Genomic DNA, 20,868 nt, shown 5'->3' with positions numbered 1-20,868 from the left:
CAAAGGGTTCAAGACTTTCCACCCGGATTCAATCAAGCACAAGAGACAGGCAGTGCCCAGGTAAACGTCTTCCCAGGGTACAGCTCCTCTACTGGAGAGGAGCACGGGTAACTTTATTCTGGATCTCACTCAGATTTTACTCACAGGGCACCTACAATCAATCTTGGTTTCTGTCATGGTTGATGAGGGGCAAGCTCACTGTATACCCAGTACTTAATTTTGAGTGACCTACAGACAACCAGCAGGGGACGCCAGGAGGCAGGCTCACAAGAGGGTTTGTCAGATGAGTGGGTGTGTCGCAGGCAGGGAGCCTCATTCATTCAGGATGTTGTAACACTATCCTTGTCATCTATCATAACAGAGCTTAAACCAGGCAATGGTTCACAGCAGCTCATTCAAGACCCTTCTGACTATGGGAATGGGAGAAGGAACTGAGAGAAATGTCCTAAATTAGCACAGGGAGAAGTAAGCTACTTTAAAAAAATCTATTTAAACTTTGTGAATCAATTCTACTATAAACAGTATTGTAGGCAGCAGCTATTACACAATATAAGCAAATGGAAAATAGGGACTTATATTCAGAATAATTAAACATTGCCATCCTTGGGAAGAACTTAACCTAAATATCTGGAGTCACTCTTTGGAACTTGGGTCTACAGCTAATTTATTTTTTAGTTTTACTTCAATGTATTCTACACATTTTATAAAATTAGCATGTATTACTTTTATAATGAAAATATTTCTTATTAAAAATACAGTTGCTTTCTTCCAGTCTGTCCCTTAAGTTGATAATTCATAAAAAGATGTTTGAAAAAGACTTTAATTAATAAATGATAGTGAGTTCTTACTTCAACATAGTCTGTGGGAACAAGGCCTCGTTCTCCTTTGCTGTTTCTTCCTTCTAGCCATCCTCCACCAACATCCTAAGAAAATTTTTTTAAAAGAAGAAAGAAAAAAAAGACTATAGTTGGAAATTCCTGCAAAAATTTTGCTTTCGGATTTGTTATACACGTAATACACAGTTCAAAATTTTAAATTTATAAGCCTCCTCTTTACTCCAGAAAATGATATAATCTAAAAATAAGAAATATCAAACTTCAACAGTAAGTGATCAAAGATTTTAAAATAGCCTATTAACAGAATGCCACCATTGTGTAATTCCCTCCTATCTTCTGGTCTGTGGGAGGTCACAAAGATGATCTACAGCTCTATTTAGAAGCGAAAAGCACACCCCCACCTCCACAATCTCCACTGTCCGTTGTGACCTCTTTGGCCAAAAGAATGAGATGGAAATGATGAGGTGAGCTCAGAGCCTGGCCTCAAGAGGCTTTGCACATTTCAGACTGCTTTCCCCCGAAAAGAGCTGCTATGTGAATACAGCCGGGTTGCCAGATGATGCTGAAGACAAGGCCCAATCTGCCTGTCACCCCATTCAAAGCCGGCCCACCCCCAGCAGGAACAGTGCCAGTCAAGTACTGGGTGAGTGAGGTCATGTTAGCACACAGGGCACCAGCTTGGTGCCAGGTGACTGCAGGCTCATGAGTGAGCCCAGGTTGATAGAAACATCCAGCTGATTGGTAGATTCCTGAGCAACAACAAATGGTTGTTTGTTTTAGCCTCTAAGCTTTGCAACTGCCTATTATTTAGGAAAAGCTAATTAACATATCAACTGGTTCCTTTGCTCTTTTTAATAAGTAATATTAATAAACTAAATAATACTCTATATCAGGATTCCTATTTTTCAACTTATTATTTCAGCAAAGTCCCACTTTCCCCCCTTAAAACAGTAAAAGTTGTCTTAAGTTGTGCCCTAATTAGTTAATAACCTGAATCGAGATAAAACATTCTTTTAAAAAACTTGAAGCCACTACTTTGTATATTTTTGACAACAGCAACTTAAAGACAATACTATTTTTCCAAGATATGAAGAATATATCATTTTTAAAAATCAGACAGATAAAAGATTCTAAATTTCTTCTATGATTAAAAACAGAATCCACTTACTTACATACACCTAGGATATTTTATGAAACTACATATACTTTTCTACACTTTTATATCCATGACATAAATACATTTAAAAAATACTATCACTATTAGAACCCCCACCCTCTTGGCCACCGCTCTCCTCCTTCCCTGCTCTTTGTGCTAGTCCTCCTCCTCCTCCCGGCGGAACACATCTCCCTCTCCTTCCTGTCCTGGAGTCCCCTCGGCCTTCCTGGCACCTTCCTCATCTGCTTCCTGTCAGAGATGTCCAGGGAGCTGGCCTATCTCCAGTCCTCATCTCCAGCCCTGCATCTCCTTTTTTTTTTTTTATCCTCACCCGAAGACATTTTTCCATTTTTTGTTCAGATAGAGTGGGAGGGAGAGAGAGAGAGAGAGAGAGAAACATTGACGTGAAAGGGACACATCAAGTGGTTGCCACCCGCACGACCCAACCAGGGCCGGGGACAAACTGCAACCGAGGTACATGCCCTTAGCGGGAACCGAACCCGGGTCTCTCCGGACCGCAGGCCAATGCTCTAACCGCTGAGCCAAACCGGCCAGGGCCTGCATTTCTATTTTTAAACAGATGCAAAGTTACAGGCCAGAGTTGATTATTTACTATTCTTTAAACTCAACATATCTAAAAGTAAGCACATTTAATCCTTCCTCCTGACTTACATACATAAGTCCATCACTGTCTTGGGTGTACAGGACAAAAACCTCAGGGATCCTTGACTCTTTTCTCACCAACAGTATCTCTTCTGGGCCTGACTCTCCAAAGCCACCTATATCCATATTTTTTCAACTCCTGTGGCTATAACCCAAAGTCATGTCCCTAGATTCCAATTCATTCGACATGTCTCCAGTAGATTAATCTCCTTGAGGTGCAGGTCTCATCATGTCACCTCCCTACAGCACCACCAGCAACAGAACCAAGCAAAACCCTTAAATGAATCCACTATTCAACAAATGAATCCAAAGGCTATGTGCAGCCTGGCGCACAAGTCCTTTCTGATTTGGCTCTAAGAGTCAGTTTTAGCCTTCTCCTACTGGTCTGTACATATGCTGGACTCCTGGGACACTGGTTTACATGTAGTGTTCCCCAGCAGAAGAGAAAAGGCAGAGGCTTAGAGGCCAAACAGATGTGGTTTTGATCCTTGTTTTGCTACTTACAAGCAGAATGATCCTGGTCAAGTTACTTAACTTCTCTAAGTCTCATTACCCTCATTTGTAAAAAGAGATGAAAAATACCAACCTCACAGAGTTCATGGGGAAAATACTAAAGAAAATATGCATAGCACTTAGCTAAACACCTGGCTCTCAGGCTGTCAATAATGGCAGCTGAGACTTCTAAGAAACACTGAATGCTGTCTAATTTCTACGCCTTTGATTTGGCTGGGATGTCTCTTTCCATTTCTATTTGATAGAACCCAACCCAGCTATCCTTAGGGGACTTAACTTTTCTCAACGTTTATAAAATAGTCTTACTTTACTATCAATATTTCATAAGCAACAGGAAAAAATTCATGTGAGTTTGAATGATCAACTTATTAAAAAATAAAATCTTAAAAATAAGTCCTTAAGGGACAACCCAATTTAAATGCAATAGTTCTCTTACTGGATTTGTAATTGTGATGATTTCTCCTTCATTAACCGTCAGTTCATTATTTCCAGGTTCAGCAGCAAAATCATACATAACCCGAGCCTGTTGGGAATGGGAAGGAAAAGAAGTTACAAATATAAACTTAGTGGAAAAAAAACAACGAACCACCTTTAAGTTCACTTTGTAAACATGCTGATATGAACAGACACTTCATGACAGGGGCCAGGGCTGTTTCGGAAGGAAACATATCCCCAAATGATTCGTCAGCCCTCTCGTGAGGAAGAATGACACACAGCATGGTGAGAGCTGCCGTCCTGCTTTGAAAACGGGGAAGGTTTCTGGTAGCTGCCCACACTTCATTTAGACATCGGTCCCCCAAAAGTCCTCAAAATACACCTATTTCATCAGGGGAAAAGGCATACTCTTCCTTTCCAGGAGATAAAAAGTAGAAATACAGACAGTGTTCATTCTGAGAACACTCAGGGACCGAAGAGATGCACAGAGAGACGCACAACTATGTAGGCACATAAGAGTCAGGCATCTGTAGATCTTCCCTTTGTCATTAAAACTCCACTATTCTTTATCTAGAGCAGTGGTTCTCAACCTGTGGGTCGCGGTCCCTTTGGGAGTCGAACGATCCTTTCACAGGGGTCGCCTAAGACATAACAGTAACAAATATGAAGAAGTAGCAACAAAAATAATTTTATGGTTGGGGGTCACCACAACATGAGGAACTATTAAAGGGTCGCGGCATCAGGAAGGCTGAGAACCACTGACCTAGAGCCACTGGGATGAACTTTGATAACGCGTGATCCCTGGCCGAGTAAACTAGGAATGTTGATATATGTAAACTCTTCTACAATACCACCCTACCCACTACACGATGATTTATAGGGCTATGCAGACTGGCCAGGTAACCTGAACACCTGTAATTTTCAAACTTTTTCCTGCAAAGAAATCTTAATTTCACAGAAAACAGATTAAAGGGAAGATATTCTGGTTGATGTGAGGTTACTCCTCTGGCCTCTTCCCTAAGAGGGTCCTTGAGGCACCAACCCAGAAACGTAGATGCCTTTTAATCTTGCCACACATGTATTCCAAGAGAGAGAACCACTGTTATAAAAATGTATTTTATATGTACTTTTATGATAAACAATAAATATATCTTTTTTAACCATTTCAAATTCTCTATAAATGTCTTTCATGGACTATCTTATAGAAGGAAATCCATCTTATAAATTGAGGTTCACACGTACCTAGAAACATATGATTTATTTTTAACGTAATTATTTGCCCTAAGAGATAAACTGAAGTTTACCTCCAGGCTAGTCCAACAGCAGGAATGGAACTGCATTCACCTAGGAAACATTTACTGAACGCCGACCACGTGCAAGAACCATGCGAGGCCCGTGTGCTTGCCAGGGTGCTCTCTCACACTTGCTCAACGATGCCTGAAATCCTTAGAGCAAGGATTCAGAATTCACAGCTTGGCTCAGTGGTTAGAGCGTCGGCCTGCAGACCAGAGAGACCCGGGTTCGGTTCCCACTAAGGGCATGTACCTCGGCTGCAGTTTGTCCCTGGCCCCGGTTGGGGTCATGTGGGTTCCGACCAGTCGATGTGTGTCTCTCTCTCACATCGATGTTTCTCTCTCTTCCTCCCTCTCTCCCTCCTGCTCTTTCTGAAGACAAATGCAAAAACTGTCCTCGGGTGAGGATTAAAAAAAAATTTTTTAGAATTCACAGTTACTAATAAAAGATAAGAGAAACCAAAAATACTCATTTATTTTGAAATACATAAAAAAATAATAAGCCCTGGCTGGTTTGGCTCAGCGGTTAGAGCATCAGCCTGCGGACCAGAGAGACCCGGGTTCGGTTTCCCCTAAGGGCATGTACCTCGGTTGCAGTTTATCCCCGGCCCTGGTTGGGTCGTGCAGGAGGCAGCTACTCGATGTGTCTCTTTCACGTCAATGTTTCTCTCTCTCTCTCTCTCCCTCTCTATCTGAACAACAACAACAACAACCACAACCGAAAAAAATGTCCTCGGGTGAGGATAAAAAAATAATAAGATGGATTGATGGGTGAATATGTGATAAAGTAGGTATAGTAAATGCTACTTATAAAATTTAGATAGTGGGTTTATGGCGTCCAATAAAAATGATTTCAGCTTTTCTACACGTTTAAGAGTTTTCATAATAAAATGTTGGAAAGAAACAAATGGTAGTGCACAGTCTGTCAGTGGAGAAATGGCATCTGATCCCTTCCCCCATCTTACAGAGAGGCTGGGAAGTGGGGCGGAAAGAACAGGCTGCAGGCAGGGAATTCTGGGAGCATTCATTTTCCTTAAGTCACTACAAGTACAGAAAATTGTGCTAAGGGATTTTTCTCATACAGCTGCAAAAGCAGATAGAATTCTGCTGGTCATGTTGTGGAATATCTTCTCACAACATGTCACACCAACCTCGATCCTTTGTGAAGAATGGGCAGACATGAGATGCATGCACGAGGTGGGCCTCCACAGTATGGGGGTCCTGGAGCCAGGACACACCCCACAGGATAGCAGCTTCCTGGGGAAGGGTCTGGGGTGCTGACAAGAGCCAGATGTTTTCTCATTAGTCCTTAAGAATCCCAGTTAACATTTTTTTTTTTAATCCAGCTAATTCCAACTAATCCTCAAATACAGAATACCAAAGCCTCTTGTTTTACCAAATTAAAAAAAAAAAAAAAAGGGGGGAAACTCTTACACATTTTGGAGAACAAAAGTATTCTAAAAGATTTAAAAAGTACATCTCCAAATGTGCATAACATATCAATAGAAAAAATAATTGACCAGCCTAGGGAAGTAATTATTCTTTCTTTCTCTTTTCTTTTTTCAAACTTTAAATCTTAATTTTCAATTACAGTTTACATGTAATGTCATTTTGTATTGGTTTCAGGTACACAGCATAGTAGTTAGACAATCACATACTTTACAAAGTGTTCCCCCTGATATTTCAAGTACCCACCTAGCACAATACACAGTGCAGTATTAGACTCTATTCTCTATGCTGCACTTTACATTCCTGGGACTACTCTGCAACTACCAATTTGTACTTCTTAATCCCTTCGCCTTTTCACTCAACCCCCCAAAACCCCTCCCCTCTGGCAACCAGTTTGCTCTGTGTCTATGAATCTGTTTCCATTTTGTTTGTTTATTTTGGAGGCGTGATTATTCTTATAAAGCTGAAGAAAGACGTGAAGCCTTCAGCACTGAACAGCTCTGACCAGTCTCCCATTACCTACTCGGCTCTCCTTCCTGTCTGCATTTCTCTCTGTCTTTCCTCGTCCTTCCCCTTGCTCCTCACCATGAACAGTAACCAAACCTAAAAGATGCTGACCTCCATCCCAACTGCCAATCTGCCTAACTGTTTTTGATGTGGACTTTGAAATAAAAGTATTTTTTTCCACACTGCTTTTCCCAAAGTGGACAATAATAGAGACTGGCCAGTTTGGCTCAGCGGTTAGAGCGTCGGCCTGCGGTCCGGAGAGACCTGGGTTCGGTTCCCGCTAAGGGCACGTGCTTCAGTTGCAGTTTGTCCCCAGCCCTGGTTGGTCGTGTGGGTGGCAGCCACTCGATGTGTCCCTTCACGTCGATGTTTCTCACTCTCTCTCTCCCTTCCTCTCTCTCCCTCCCACTCTACCTGTACAAAAAATGGAAAAATATCCTCGGATGAGGATAAAAAAAAAACAAACAGTTCAAAATAGAAAAAACAAATGAACAAACAAAAAAACTGGCAGCAAAAAAGTTCACCTAGGGCAGCGGTTCTCAACCTGTGGGGTTGCGACCCCTTTGGGGGTTGAATGACCCTTTCACAGGGGTAGCAAAATCACAGTTATGAAGTAGCAACAAAAATAATTTTATGGTTGGGGGTCACCACAACATGAGGAACTGTATTAAAGGGTTGCAGCATTAGGAAGGTTGAGAACCACTGACCTAGGGGGTCAGAATGCAGAAGACACACTCCCATTCTTTTTGTTTTTTATCCTCACCTGAGGATTTTTGCATTTATCTTCAGGTAGAGCAGGAGGGAGAGAGGAAGGAAGAGAAACATTTATGTGAGAGAGACACATCTACTGGTTGCTACCCACACGACCCCAACCGGGGCCAGGGACAAACTGCAACCAAGATACATGCCCTTAGCAGGAACCGAACTTGGGACTCTCCAGTCCACGGGCTGACGCTCTAACCACTGAGCACACTGGCCAGGGCCACACTCCCATTCTTAAGCACCTGTTTAGTTTCACATAAATCACAATTACATCGTGGGGAAAGGCCGTACATCTTTAGCAATGTAGCTCCTTCCCATCTTTTAAACGGAGACACTCAATTAATAAGTAAAATATGTAAACCTTTAGAAATCTAAGGGATTGAAGGATTCCTTATTAATTTGACACCTGTGAGAACTGAAGCTTAGGGTGCAGGTAATATTTCTATATAACCAGTTTACCTTTTTAAATGGCAAGCTTATTTTATTTAAGCATCCTCATTTACTTTTTTATAAAATGTTACATATTTAATGCCTTCATATTTCTCATCTTTACCTATCAAGATCATCAGAAGAAAAAGAACTTATTCTAATATATCCTGAGAGCATTACTGTATTATATCATTAACATACGTAGATGTATTTGTCCCTACTGTAAGTGGGTAAGGCTTAAATGCTTTTCAGTTTATATCAACCTGTAATTTCAATCACTTTTGTTAAATCCAGGCTTGTGTTTGTTCAGTTGTTGTTGTTGTTTTTAAATCAAATACAGAATCTTAAATACCTCTACTTGTTACATTCAGCGCACTGCTCCTTCCTACTCCGCGCTTCCTGGAGTCAGGAGCACTGCCCAACTGCCCCTTACCCTTTCCCGCTCGGCCATCAGAAAGAGAAAGCCTGATGAGGGCCTGCTCCCCACAGTTCATCTGCTTCATCAGTAACCCTGTGCAAATGGTAGCCCGGGGTCCAACACAGCTGCGAGAGATAATAAACTCCTTCCAAGGGGGCATGGGTCAATTAGTTATGTTTTGGGTATGGTGTTCTTAAAATTTCCAAAGAAGAAAATAAAGTTAGTCTATTTCCTTAAATGTTTACAAGCAACATGTTTAATAATCTATTCAAGAACCTATTCAACAAGCCCTGACCAATGTGGCTCAGATGTTAGAGTGTCGTCCCATACACCAAAAAGGTTGCAGGTTCGATTCCCAGTCAGGGCACACACCTAGGTTTGGGGTTCTATCCCCAGTAAGGGCGTGTGAGGAGGCAAAGTATCAGTGTTTCTTTCTCACACTGATGTTTCTCCCTCTCTGTCTTTCCCCACCCTCTCTCTCTTTAAAAATCAATAAAAATAGCCCTGGCCGGTTTGGCTCAGCGGTTAGAGCGTCGGCCTGCGGTCCAGAGAGACCCGGATTTGGTTCCCGCTAAGGGCACGTACCTCGGTTGCAGTTTGTCCCCGGCCCTGGTTGGGTTGTGCGGGAGGCAGCCATTCGATGTGTCCCTTTCTCTCACTCTCTCTTCCTATCTCTCCCTCCCGCTCTATCTAAACAAAAAAATGGAAAAATGTCCTCGAGTGAAGATGAAAAAATCAATAAAAATATACACATCGAGTGAGGATTAAAAATTATATATAAAAAAATGATTGGAAGGTAAACATCTGTATTAAAGGCTATATATTCCTGCAGTTCTCAGAGTACTTGATTTTCACTGTACATAAACATATACATAAATACACTTTTACGATGACAAAAGCAATATAATGAAGTTAAAAAAGGAAAGTTAAAAAATGTTCCTCTTCTGCCAAAGAATTCAAGTGCTAATAGATTTGAAAGTACCCTTCAAAACATTATGCATTTGACACGTGTTTGCATAAACACAAAACTATTTAGAACTACAGTTATACTCTTCTATATGTCATGTTTCATTTAATCTTAGGTCTCTGCATGTCAGCATATTTACCTTATTCTTTTTTTTAATCCACACCCGAGGACATTTTTTGATATTTTGCTCAGATAGAGTGGGAGGGAGAGAGAGAGAGAGAGACATTGACGTGAAAGGGACACATGGAGTGGCTGCCACCCACACGACCCAACCAGGGCCATGGACAAACTGCAACCGAGGTACGTGTCCTTAGCGGGAACTGAAGCCGGGTCTCTCCAGACCACAGGCCAACGTTCTAACGGCTGAGCCAAACCAGCCAGGGCTTTACCTTGTTCTTTATCACACCTGCAACGTTACTACCCAACCTCCAAGGCAAAGCACAAGAAATCCTATGTAACAGTGGTTAGAAAAATAACCTCACCCCACCACCAATTTAAACAGCTTTATTGTTTTCCTGATTGTAAAAAGACATGTGCATTGTAAACACACACACACACACACACACACACACACACACACACAATTTTCTTTTCAAACCCCAGAGACAGCTGGTAGAGAGAACTTGTATACACGCCCAGTAACCATGTCTGTTTGAGCTGCCCCCTCCCAGGCCCAGTATTGTACATTGACAATGTTTTTCTTTCCTCCACAAAAGGGAGGAGTGTAATTATTGGCAACATAGCAATTAAGCTGGCTTTGAAGCCAGACCAGGCAGGTTCAACTAGGCCGAATTCCTTAAAGCTTAACGTCTCTGTTTGAAATTTGTCAAGAATAAGATAAGGATAACAGCATGAGCCTCATGACACAAATGATAAATGGAGTAATAATTACAAAATGCTTAGAACAGTAACTAGAACAAAGGGCCCAGTAAATGTTAGCTGTCATAACCTTTGTGTTTTTTGAACATTGTGTGTGCTAAATATACTGCACAGAAATCGTTGCATAACTCCTCTTTCCAGCCCACCAAGGTCTCTGGAACTAGCCTTGAAGCTCAAGGGAAAGTGCTGGGCTACTTATTCCCACAAAAGGTGGTTCTGGAATTTGTTACTTCACCAGATGGTTCGAGAACCAGACCCATGTGAAGTGGGGGTGTCAACCACTAACACCCCCCCCAACTCCTGTGGAATGAGTATAGGTAGAGATGACCCAGCAGTGCTGATAAGGAACCCCTCATCCTCAATCATCTGAAAAAATGTTAGAATAATTTAACTAGATCAACTTTAAAATAAACAGGCAAAAATCAAGTTTCTCTGTAAATAACAACTTGATTTAAAAAATAATAATTGGGAGGATATTCCCAATAGCAACAAAATCAAAATACAAAAGAGATAACCAAAAGCATAAAGAATCTTACTAGCCCTGGCCGGTTTGGCTCAGCGGTTAGAGCGTCAGCCTGCGGTCCAGAGGGACCCGGGTTCGGTTCCCGCTAAGGGCATGTACCTCGGTTGCAGTTTGTCCCCGGCCCTGGTTGGTTGTGCGGGTGGCGACCACTCGATGTGTCCCTTTCACGTCGATGTTTCTCTCTCTCTCTCTTCCTCTCCCTCCCTCCCGCTCTATCTGAACAAAAATGGAAAAGTGTCCTCGGGTGAGGATGATAAAAAAAAAAAAAAAAAAAAAAGAACCTTACTAAAAAAGCTTATCAATAAATCACACCATGTTCTTGAGAACAAGGTACAACACCATAAAGATGTCTGTTTATAAATAAATTGAAATTCATCCAAAATCCCAAGGATGCTCAATGATCTCACTGAGAACTTCAACACAGAGATAGAAAACATAAAAATAGAGATAGAAACATAAAAAATAACCAGTCACAAATGAAGAATACAAAAACTAAAATAAAGAATACATTAGAGAAAATCAACAATGGTTTAGATGAAAGAGAGGACAGAATCAGCAATTAGAAGGATAAGGTAGCAGAAAACACCCAATCAGAACAGCAAAAAGCATCCCAAATAATGAAGACCATGTAAGGACCACTAGGACAACATCAAGCATACCAGCATTTGCATCATAACGGGTACCAGAAGGAGAAGAGAGACAGCAGCGAGTTGAAAACCTATCTGAAGTAATTATGCTGGAAAACGTCCCTAACCTGGCCAAGGAAATAGACACACAAGCCTAGGAAGATCAGTGAGTCCCAAACAAGATGAATAATCCCAAGAGGCCCACACCAAGATACATCATAATTAAAATCCCAAAGGTGAAAGACAAAGAATCTTAAAAGCAGTAAGAGAAAAGCAGTTAGTTCACTACAAGGGAGCTCCCAGACTGTCAGCTGATTTCTAAACAGAAACTCTGCAGGCCAGAAAACACTGGGATGAAATACTCAAAGTGCTGAAAAGCAAGGACCTACAACCAAAATTACTCTACCCAGCAAAGCTATCATTTAGAATTGAAGGACAGATAAAGAGTTTCCCAGATAAGAAAAAGCTAAAGGAGTTTATCACCACCAAGCCTCTATTACAAGAAATGTTAAAGGGACATCTTTTAGAAGAAAAAAAGATAGAAAATATAAATCATAAAATGTCAATAACTACCTATCAATAACTACTTTAAATTTAAATGAATTAAATGCTCTACTCAAAAGACATAGGGTGGCTGAACAGATAAGAAAACAAGACACTTTATATACTGATTACAAAAGACTCACTTCAGATCCAAAGACACACACAGACTGAAAAGTTAAAGGGATAGAAAAAGATATTACAAGAAAATGGAAATAAAATTTAAAAATCCAGGGTAGCAATACTTATGCCAAACAAAATAGACTTTAAAACAAAGGGTGTAACAAGACACAATGAAGGATCCAGCAATTCCACTTCTGGGTATTTATCTCAAGAAACTCAAAACACTAAACCGAAAAGACATATGCATCCGTATGTTCAATGCAGCATTATTTGCCATAAGCAAGATATGGAAACAACCTAAGTGTCCATCAGTACATGAATGGATAAAGAAGTGGTACATACATACAATAAAATATTACTCAGCCATAAAAAAGAATGAAATCTTTCCATCTCAACAACATGGATGGACGTAGAGGGTATTATACTAAGAGAAACAAGTCAGAAAAAGACAAATACCATTTGATTTCACTTATATGTGAATTCTAAAAAACAAACAAACAAATGAAACAAAAACAAAATCATAAATAGAGACCATTCTGAGGGTTACCATATGGAAGAGGGGTTGGGAGGATGGGTGAAAACGGTGAAGGGATTAAGAAGTACAAATTGGTAGTTAAAGAACAGCCACAGGGAAGTAAAGTACAGTATAGGGAATATAGTCAATAATATTGTAATAACTATGCATGGTGTCAGATGGATACTAGAGTTATTGGGGTGATCACTTTGTAAGTTATATAAATGTCTGACTACTATGTTGTACACCTGAAAGTAATATAATATTGTATGTCAACTGTAATCTAAATTAAAAAAAATTTTTAATAAAATTAAACTACTCAGAATATGCTTCTTCTTCAGGTCATCTACATAAAGACACATCCTGAGTTGCATGAGGAATATGAGTATCCACTTTAAACTGAGTACTTGGACAAAGGCCAGTACTCTTAACTATGATTTATTTTTATCAGTGGTTCCTCGTTAGGGCAATTTCTCTTCTAGATTCATATAGCTAATATAAAACTCATCACAGAACTACAGATGGTTTTTATTGTATCACAGTGTAAGGTTAAAGACAGAGTAAAATAAGACTGCCAAAGAGAATTAAGTTAGTAAAATAAAATACAATTTGAAAAGCTAACAAAGTTTATTATACCAAAAACAGAAGAATGAATCATACTTAATCAAATGAAGAGATTTAGACTAAATAGCAACCAAGAGATGGGAAAAGATTACAGAATGAGGGATTCATTCTGAGATGGGAAAATTCAAAAGCCAGAAAAGCTCCTTGGACGGTCCTAACTGGACACCATCTGCAAGGCAGGAAATGTACCTCCGATCAGGTCTTGCCCGCATCTGCTTTCCCCTTTGCAGTGAATCCTTCCTGCACACTAATACACACTACAAAGAGGGAAAACCAAGTAGAACGACGAGGTGGGACTAAGTTTCTCCAGGTATGAGGCACATCACCTGTGTTCTTAGTTTTCAAAACAACCCTAATATGGTAGTATTGCTCAGTTTTGCAGGAGAAACAGCAGCTCATACTAATTCCACACATCAAGTCACCTGTCTTGAGCTAGAATGACCAACAAATGAAGAACTGACATTTTAACCCAGCGCTTTGCCCTACATCTTCTGTGAATGTCAGTTATCCTGGAGCAAACCCTGTCCAGGCCCCTTAACTGATCTTCCTGCCACAGTGTTTCCATTCATTCAGTCAACTCCACACACTGCTGGTAGAGGCTCTCTTGATGAAACAGGCACCATGCCACATGTAGAAAAATGCCATTTGTCAAAAACTCCTAATGATTCCTAATTACCTAGGATCAAGTTCATATTCATTTTCTGGTGTTAAAATCCTCCAAAATCTAACCCCACCCTAAAAATCTAGCTCCGTCTCCCACTCCACAACACCACCACCCCTAGCAGAGCACTCTCTTTTCTCACCTGGTGAGACACAACTGGAGTCAACACTGTAGAGTGTTCACAACATTCATGCCCTCTTCCTCCCTACTAGGTTATCCTCACCCATTTTGTAAGGTATGTCCAGCTCTAGGGACAGATCCAGGCCGGATTAGCCTCAGCCAGTGTTTCTCAATAGTGGTGAAATTAGCATTGGGGCAAGAAAAGGACAATTCTTTATATTCTTTATTTTGGGGCTATCCTGAACACTAGAAGAAGTCCAACATTGCTGCAAGAAATATGATAAGCTCTGGCATAATTAAGTGATTCGTTCACCTACAGTCACAGAGCTAGAAAGCAGTGAAGCCGGGACTACAACCCAGGACTGTGTGCAGGTGAAGCCTGGGCCCTTTTCAGGACACCCAGGTAGCTTGCAGCTCTAACTAATAAAAAAAATCAACTACTGAATAGCTACCACTGATTACACCAGGAGGATATGAAAACACACAAGACGACCCATTACCCTCAATGGCTGATGGGAAAGAGGAGGGAACAAGGCAGAGAAAGCAGGGGAGAGGTTATTCTGCGCTTTGATGACTTCGTCAATATCTTTCCTTCTCTTATTAAATATAGTCTTGTACAGTTGTTTTTTAAAACACTAAAACCAGCCCTGGCCGGTATGGCTAAGCGGTTAGAGTGTTGGCCTGTGGACCAATGAGACTCGGGTTCGATTCCAGCCAAGGGCACGTACCTGGGTTGCAGTTCGTCCCCAGCCTTGGTCAGGGTCGCACGAGAGGTAACTAGTCGATGTGTGTCTCTCTCTCTCCCTCCCTCCTACTCTATCTAAAGAAAAATGGGAAACTATCCTTGGGTGAGGATTAAAAAATAAAATAAAATAAAACACTAAAACCATGAGGACCCAAGAACAGAGACTATATTTGTCTTTACTTCTTTTGTATCTCTACAGTAAACTTGGTTACTTTAGTTGCAAATAGTAAGCTCTATTAGATTTCCTATACTTGTAAGATCCTCTAAATTTAAAGAGCTATGAAATCATTTTCTTTATACCACAGTACTTCAGTAAAATATATTATTTTTAGATAACTAAGATCCATTTTCACTGAAAATAACTGTCTAAGATCCATTTTCACTGAAAATGTTACAGAAGCACTTCTAATAAATCATAATAGGGCACAGGATACCGATTTACTAACAGCAGCTGATCCAGTTAAAACAGTAAAGAATAAATACTGAATTCATCACCTACCCTCAAATCTCCTCAAAGCTTGATGGGTCCAAAAGAACCTTCCTCTAACCTAAGCAAACCCACACAACCAACCACAAATCTCAACAATGTGACTCATTAGTAGGAGAGTGGCATTCAGCCTGTATTCCACATGACCAATTTACCAGATTTATTGACGAGCCTTGTGCTCTGTATAAAAGATGGGGGACAGCCCTGGCCACTTTGGCTCAGCAGACAGAGCACTGGCCCATGGACCAGGGAATCCCGGGTTCGGTTCCCACTAAGAGCACGTACCTGTCCCCAGCTCTGGTTGGGGTCATGTGGGTGGCAACCACTTGATGTGTCTCTCTCACATCAATGTTTCTCTTACTCTCTCTTCCTCCCTCTCTCCCTCCCACTCTATCTGAAGATAAATGCAAAAATGTCCTCAGGTGAGGATTTAAAAAAAAAAAAGCCCTGGCCGGTTTGGCTCAGCGGTTGGAGCGTCGGCCTGCGGTACAGAGAGACCCGGGTTCGGTTCCCGCTAAGGGCATGTACCTCGGTTGCAGTTTGTCCCCGGCCCTGGTTGGTTGTGCGGGTGGCAGCCACTCGATGTGTCCCTTCACATCAATGTTTCTCTCTCTCTCTCTTCCTCTCTCTCCCTCCCAGTCTATCTGAACAAAAAATGGAAAAATGTCCTCGAGTGAGGATAAAAAAATAAAAAAAAAAAGATGGGGGACAAAATGCTACTCCCTAGTATACTAGGGCAATTCCTAGCCCACCAGTTGAAATAACATGCTTACCAAGATGGTTCTTAAAGCTGCTGATGTCGCCCTGGCCGGTTTGGCTCAGCAGTTGGGGCGTCGGCCTGTGGACCGGAGAGTCCCGGGTTCGGTTCCCACTAAGGGCACGTACCTCGGTTGCAGTTTGTCCCCGGCCCTGATTGGGGTTGTGTGGGTGGCACCACTCGATGTATCTCTCTCACGTCGATGTTTCTCTCTCTCTTCCTCCTGCTCTATCTGAAGATAAGTACAAAGATGTCCTCCGGTGAGGATTAAAAACAAAACAAAAAGCTGCTGATGTCAGTTGTACTTACTGTTGTAGCTAAACAATTGAATTATTACATAAATTAATTAAACAAGAGTGTGAATAAGAGTAATTGTTTCAAAAAAATAAGTTGAGTGTCTTGAAGAGCTTTGATAAAAAATAAGTTGCTAAAAAGTTTACTGTCAAAGTGTAGTTGAAACAATGGTTAAAACAAATAGGAAATAATTTTTAAAAATCTAGAATTCTGTATTCACAATGCTTTAAAGTTGTTTTTAAATTTGTTTTAAAAAATTAAAAATGGCAATTATAGGTAATGCATTATGAGGTTATCCAAGATGGATCACTTAGAACTCCAATCAGGGGTACAAACTCGAAGACAAGACCTTGGCTTTCTATCAAAGGATTGGTGAATAAATGTATATTTATGTATTTTAAGTTGAGATAAATGGTTGCTATTCCTATTCAATCTTCATTTTCATCAACTTTTAAACAACTACATGTACCATTTAGAGGTGAAAGGTCAGGCCATGTCTGTGCCACCTCTGATGTAACAAAAGACATATAATCAAGCCCATTCTCTTCAACTCCAACTCTAAGTATCCTACTACTTCCAGCACCATCTAACCCGCACAGAAGTTCTAGGGCCTTGCCTGCTGAGGATTTGGTTAAGTGCAGAGAGTCAGCAAGAAGAAAGCAACACACACATCACAAAACCTTGGGTATGTTAGCTATGGTCCACTACCAATGGCTAAATGTGTTTTAAACGAACACCAGCAGATTCACACAAATGCCAATAAATATTAGTTTCAAAGTAGCATCACTTAAGCATCTAGCTAAACTAGATGGCACTGTCCTTAGTGCATACCAAGCAACATGAACACAGCGAGCTATTACTTTATGAATATGTTACACTGCATACCATCAGACTGGATGGATATTTCAAGATTAAAGGATTTATTCTTAATTTTAAGTAGAATAACAGTAATTACTGTTAGGTGTTTTTAAAATCTTATTTTTATGAGTATACACTAAAATATTTATCATTAAGTAATGTCTCAAATATGCTTCAAAATAATGAAGGAAGGGGGAAATAGGTGAGGAAGGTTAGAGGAAACAAAATTGGTCAGTAGTTGATAATAGTTCACACTGGTGATATGTACATATGGGGCTCAATGTACTTTTTCACTTTTGTGGCTGGAATTTTTATAAACAGTTAAAATAAAAAATATTGAATCATGCCAAACCTTTAGACAATATCTTTAAAACTCATTGTCATGGATCAGATAAAATTTCAGTAACATCCCCCCAAAATCACAATGAAGCCAGGAAAAGAATAACGATTCACTGGATCACAAAATCCTAAGCCAGGACGATACCATTTCTTCTATTTGTGACCCATCTGGATGTCTAAGGAAAGAGCACTACCATGGGGCGGGAGCACTACCTTGGGGCGGGAGCACGCCTGCATCCATGCCTCCCTCTAGCACCGCCCCGGGAGGGAGCACGCCTGCATCCATGCCTCCCTCTAGCACCGCCCCGGGAGGGAGCACGCCTGCATCCATGCCTCCCTCTAGCACCGCCCTCAGGAGGGAGCACGCCTGCATCCATGTGTCCATATAGCCTGAGCCACAGGAGATCAGCATGGTCCGCAGGTCATGGGAAATTATGATGATCAGGGCTTTGACATTTAGTCTGAGTGAGATGTAAATCTACTGAGGGTTTCAACAGACCTAAACTGACATTTTTCTTTTTCTTTTTTTTTTAAAGAGTTGATGTTGCTCTGCCTGGTTTTCTCAGCGGTTAGAGCTTCAGTCCACAGACCAATTAGTCGTGGGTTCGATTGTGGTCAAGGGCACGTACCTCGGTTGCAGTTTGGTCCCCAGCCCTGGTCCAGGTCGTGCGGGAGGCAACCAGTCGATCTCTCTTTCTCTCTCTCCCTCTCTCCCACCCTATTTGAAGATAAAAAAATATATCCCCTGGTGAGGATTAAAAAAAAAATTGATCTTGCCTTTATTGGCCTAAGCTAACTGTGAGGAAATAATGCTCTGTTCACTTTTTTATCAGACTTAGTCTTATATCATCTCTTCAATTCATTTTATCTAATTAAAGTGACACTAGTAAAATCCTGTGCTCCATTTAAGCCAATCAGTGTGAGAGCTACAAAAGGATTAACAGACTATCTTTTTATATCTGAGGAATATTCCAGTCAAATCAGTTGAACATAATTTTTAAATAAAATGTTTTTCTTTCATTTTCCTTTATTTAAATGAAAAAATTTAAATCTCTAATATACTGAGCTTTAGATTTTCCCTGATAGAAAATTTCAGGTCACATGTCCTGGGAACACTGAGAGCAAATGCTGGGGTGGGCAGAAGCTGGTCTACAGCTGTGAGCAGCATTCTTCTCTTTCTTTTTTTTTAAGAATAGTTTATTGATTTTTAAAGGGAGAGGGAGAGAGAAATAAGCCAGTCAGAGAAAGACAAATATCACGTGATCTCACTTAATTGTGGAATCTAATGAATAAAATAAACTGATAAACAAAATAGATCCAGAGACCTGGGAGTAGGGAACAGACTGACAAATCTCAAGGGGTGCAGGGGAGAGATAAGCCAAAGAACCTATATGCTTATATGTATAACCAATGGACACTGACAATAGTGCTGTGGGGGGGGGGGTCGCACACCTATAATACATTCAACAATAAAGATAAATGAAAAAAAAAAAAAAAAGAATCAGTTCAAAAAGTTCATCACCTCCACAAGAAACTAGAAAAACTTGTTTAAGCTCCCCGAATACAGTTGAGGTAGACCCTAGATCTTGGGGGCTAACAGATCCCAGTTTATAGTTTATTTTTATAATAAAATGAATAACACTGCTCAACCGTAACATCCCTTGCTTTAACCTCCATGACAGTGAGTTTTAAAGATACTGTCTAAACATTTGGCATGAGTCAACATTTTTTATTTTAACTGTTTATAAAAATTCCACTTTGGTAAGCCCTTTACATACATTTTTACTTAAGATAATATTTTTGAAATGTTCGTTTTTCATGTTTAGGGTTTTTTTTCTCTTATCTTTTCTCTCACCTTCTGAACCAAACCAGCAGCGTCAAAGCCTCAGGAGAGGGATGTGACAGCAGAAGACAATACAGTCTTCCTGGCTGTGGGCTCTAAAGGCCCTAAGAATAGAGAACGCTAGGCCTAGATGAAAAACATCCGTGAGGCCCTGGCCAGTTTGGCTCAGCGGTTAGAGCGTCGGCCTGCGGTCCGAAGAGACCCGGGTTCGGTTCCCGCTAAGGGCACGTACCTCGGTTGCAGTTTGTCCCCGGCCCTGGTTGGTCGTGCGGGTGGCAGCCACTCGATGTGTCCCTTCACGTCGATGTTTCTCTCTCTCTCTCCTTTTCTCTCTCTCCCTCCCACTCTATCTGTACAAAAAATGGAAAAATATCCTCGGGTGAGGATAAAAAAAAAAAAAAAGAAAAACATCCGTGAGAAATACTACACAGCAGAGACAAAGCAAGGCCTCTGTTTCTCCTACCCCCTGGAAAAGATGAAGGGGGGGGGACGACGAGGACAGTGGGCAAGTACAGAAAAGAGTCTAGAGACAATGGTGAGACCTGGAATGAAGAACCTTCACCCTGGGGCCACAACCACGTGAAACAGCAATTTCTTGCATTAGGACAGAAAGTGTCTGGGTTTTCAGAGATCTGTGTCCCACCAGAGCATGACAATGGCAAAGGGCTCCGGGTCCCTCAGGCACAGCGAGGAAGTGGCAGGAGAACCACTGCGATGAGGGTGCAGACTGTCAGAGGAAGTGGCACCTCTGCCCTTTGTGGGGGTGACTGGAGGGCAAGACAGCCCACCTGCCCCACAGTGTTATATAGATATACCCACCCACAAATTATACCTAACCCAGGGCCAGAGAGGGCCTGTGAACAGGTATAGTTCCACATCCCCGGTAGGACAGGAACATAATTTGTTATAATTATTACAGAAAAATAAAGTTCTATTTTTTTCCTTACCTGCATGGTACAATGGAATTCACGCACTAGTTCATTTTATTACTTGTATTTTACAGATAAGGAAACTGAAACATTAAGTAACTTTCCAAAGTAATATAGCTGGATTTGAACCCAGACTCCCAATATCTATGCTATACCTCCACTATTGCACTGAAACACAAACTTCATAAAGCATATAAAACTGATTGTATTCATTTACTGCATCTAAACTGAAAGACACAACAAAATTTCTCTTCTAAATATAAAACCCAAGGAAAACCAAACACGAATAAGGGAAATAGGCTTTCATATAATGGCTACCTTGAATTGTAGAGGAATGCTTTTATTTACTTTAAATTATTTTTTTCAATTATACTTGACATACATTACATTACTTTCAGATGTACAAGATAGTAATTAGACATTTATGTAACTTACAAAGTGATCATCCCAATAAATCCAGTACCCATCTGATACCATAAATAGCTATTACAATATTATTGACTATATTCCCTATGCTGTACTTTACACCCCCATGACTATTCTGTAATATTCATATTTTATTAACAACATAATCTACAT

At 40.7% G+C, this 20,868-nt stretch overlaps 1 protein-coding gene across 3 annotated transcripts in view; it reads right to left on the bottom strand.

Moving 5' to 3' along the window:
- The window catches only part of SNX9 (sorting nexin 9), an 89,463-nt gene that overhangs the window by 53,360 nt on the left and 15,235 nt on the right, over positions 1-20,868 (bottom strand). For 2 of the 3 annotated variants that reach the window (XM_036247851.1, XM_036247850.1), the window contains exons 2-3: positions 3,605-3,691; positions 849-923 (exon numbers count right to left, since the gene is read on the bottom strand). In XM_036247851.1, coding sequence (XP_036103744.1) covers positions 849-923; positions 3,605-3,691 — 162 coding nt within the window. Of the gene's footprint in view, positions 1-848; positions 924-3,604; positions 3,692-6,046; positions 6,173-20,868 lie in introns of those variants that run through there. The other variant, XM_036247849.1, reaches the window with a different exon arrangement.

This window comes from Molossus molossus, unplaced genomic scaffold (genome assembly GCF_014108415.1).
Source record: "Molossus molossus isolate mMolMol1 unplaced genomic scaffold, mMolMol1.p scaffold_m16_p_8, whole genome shotgun sequence".
NCBI lineage: Eukaryota > Metazoa > Chordata > Mammalia > Chiroptera > Molossidae > Molossus > Molossus molossus.
This window is presented reverse-complemented; position numbering and strand designations above follow the sequence as displayed.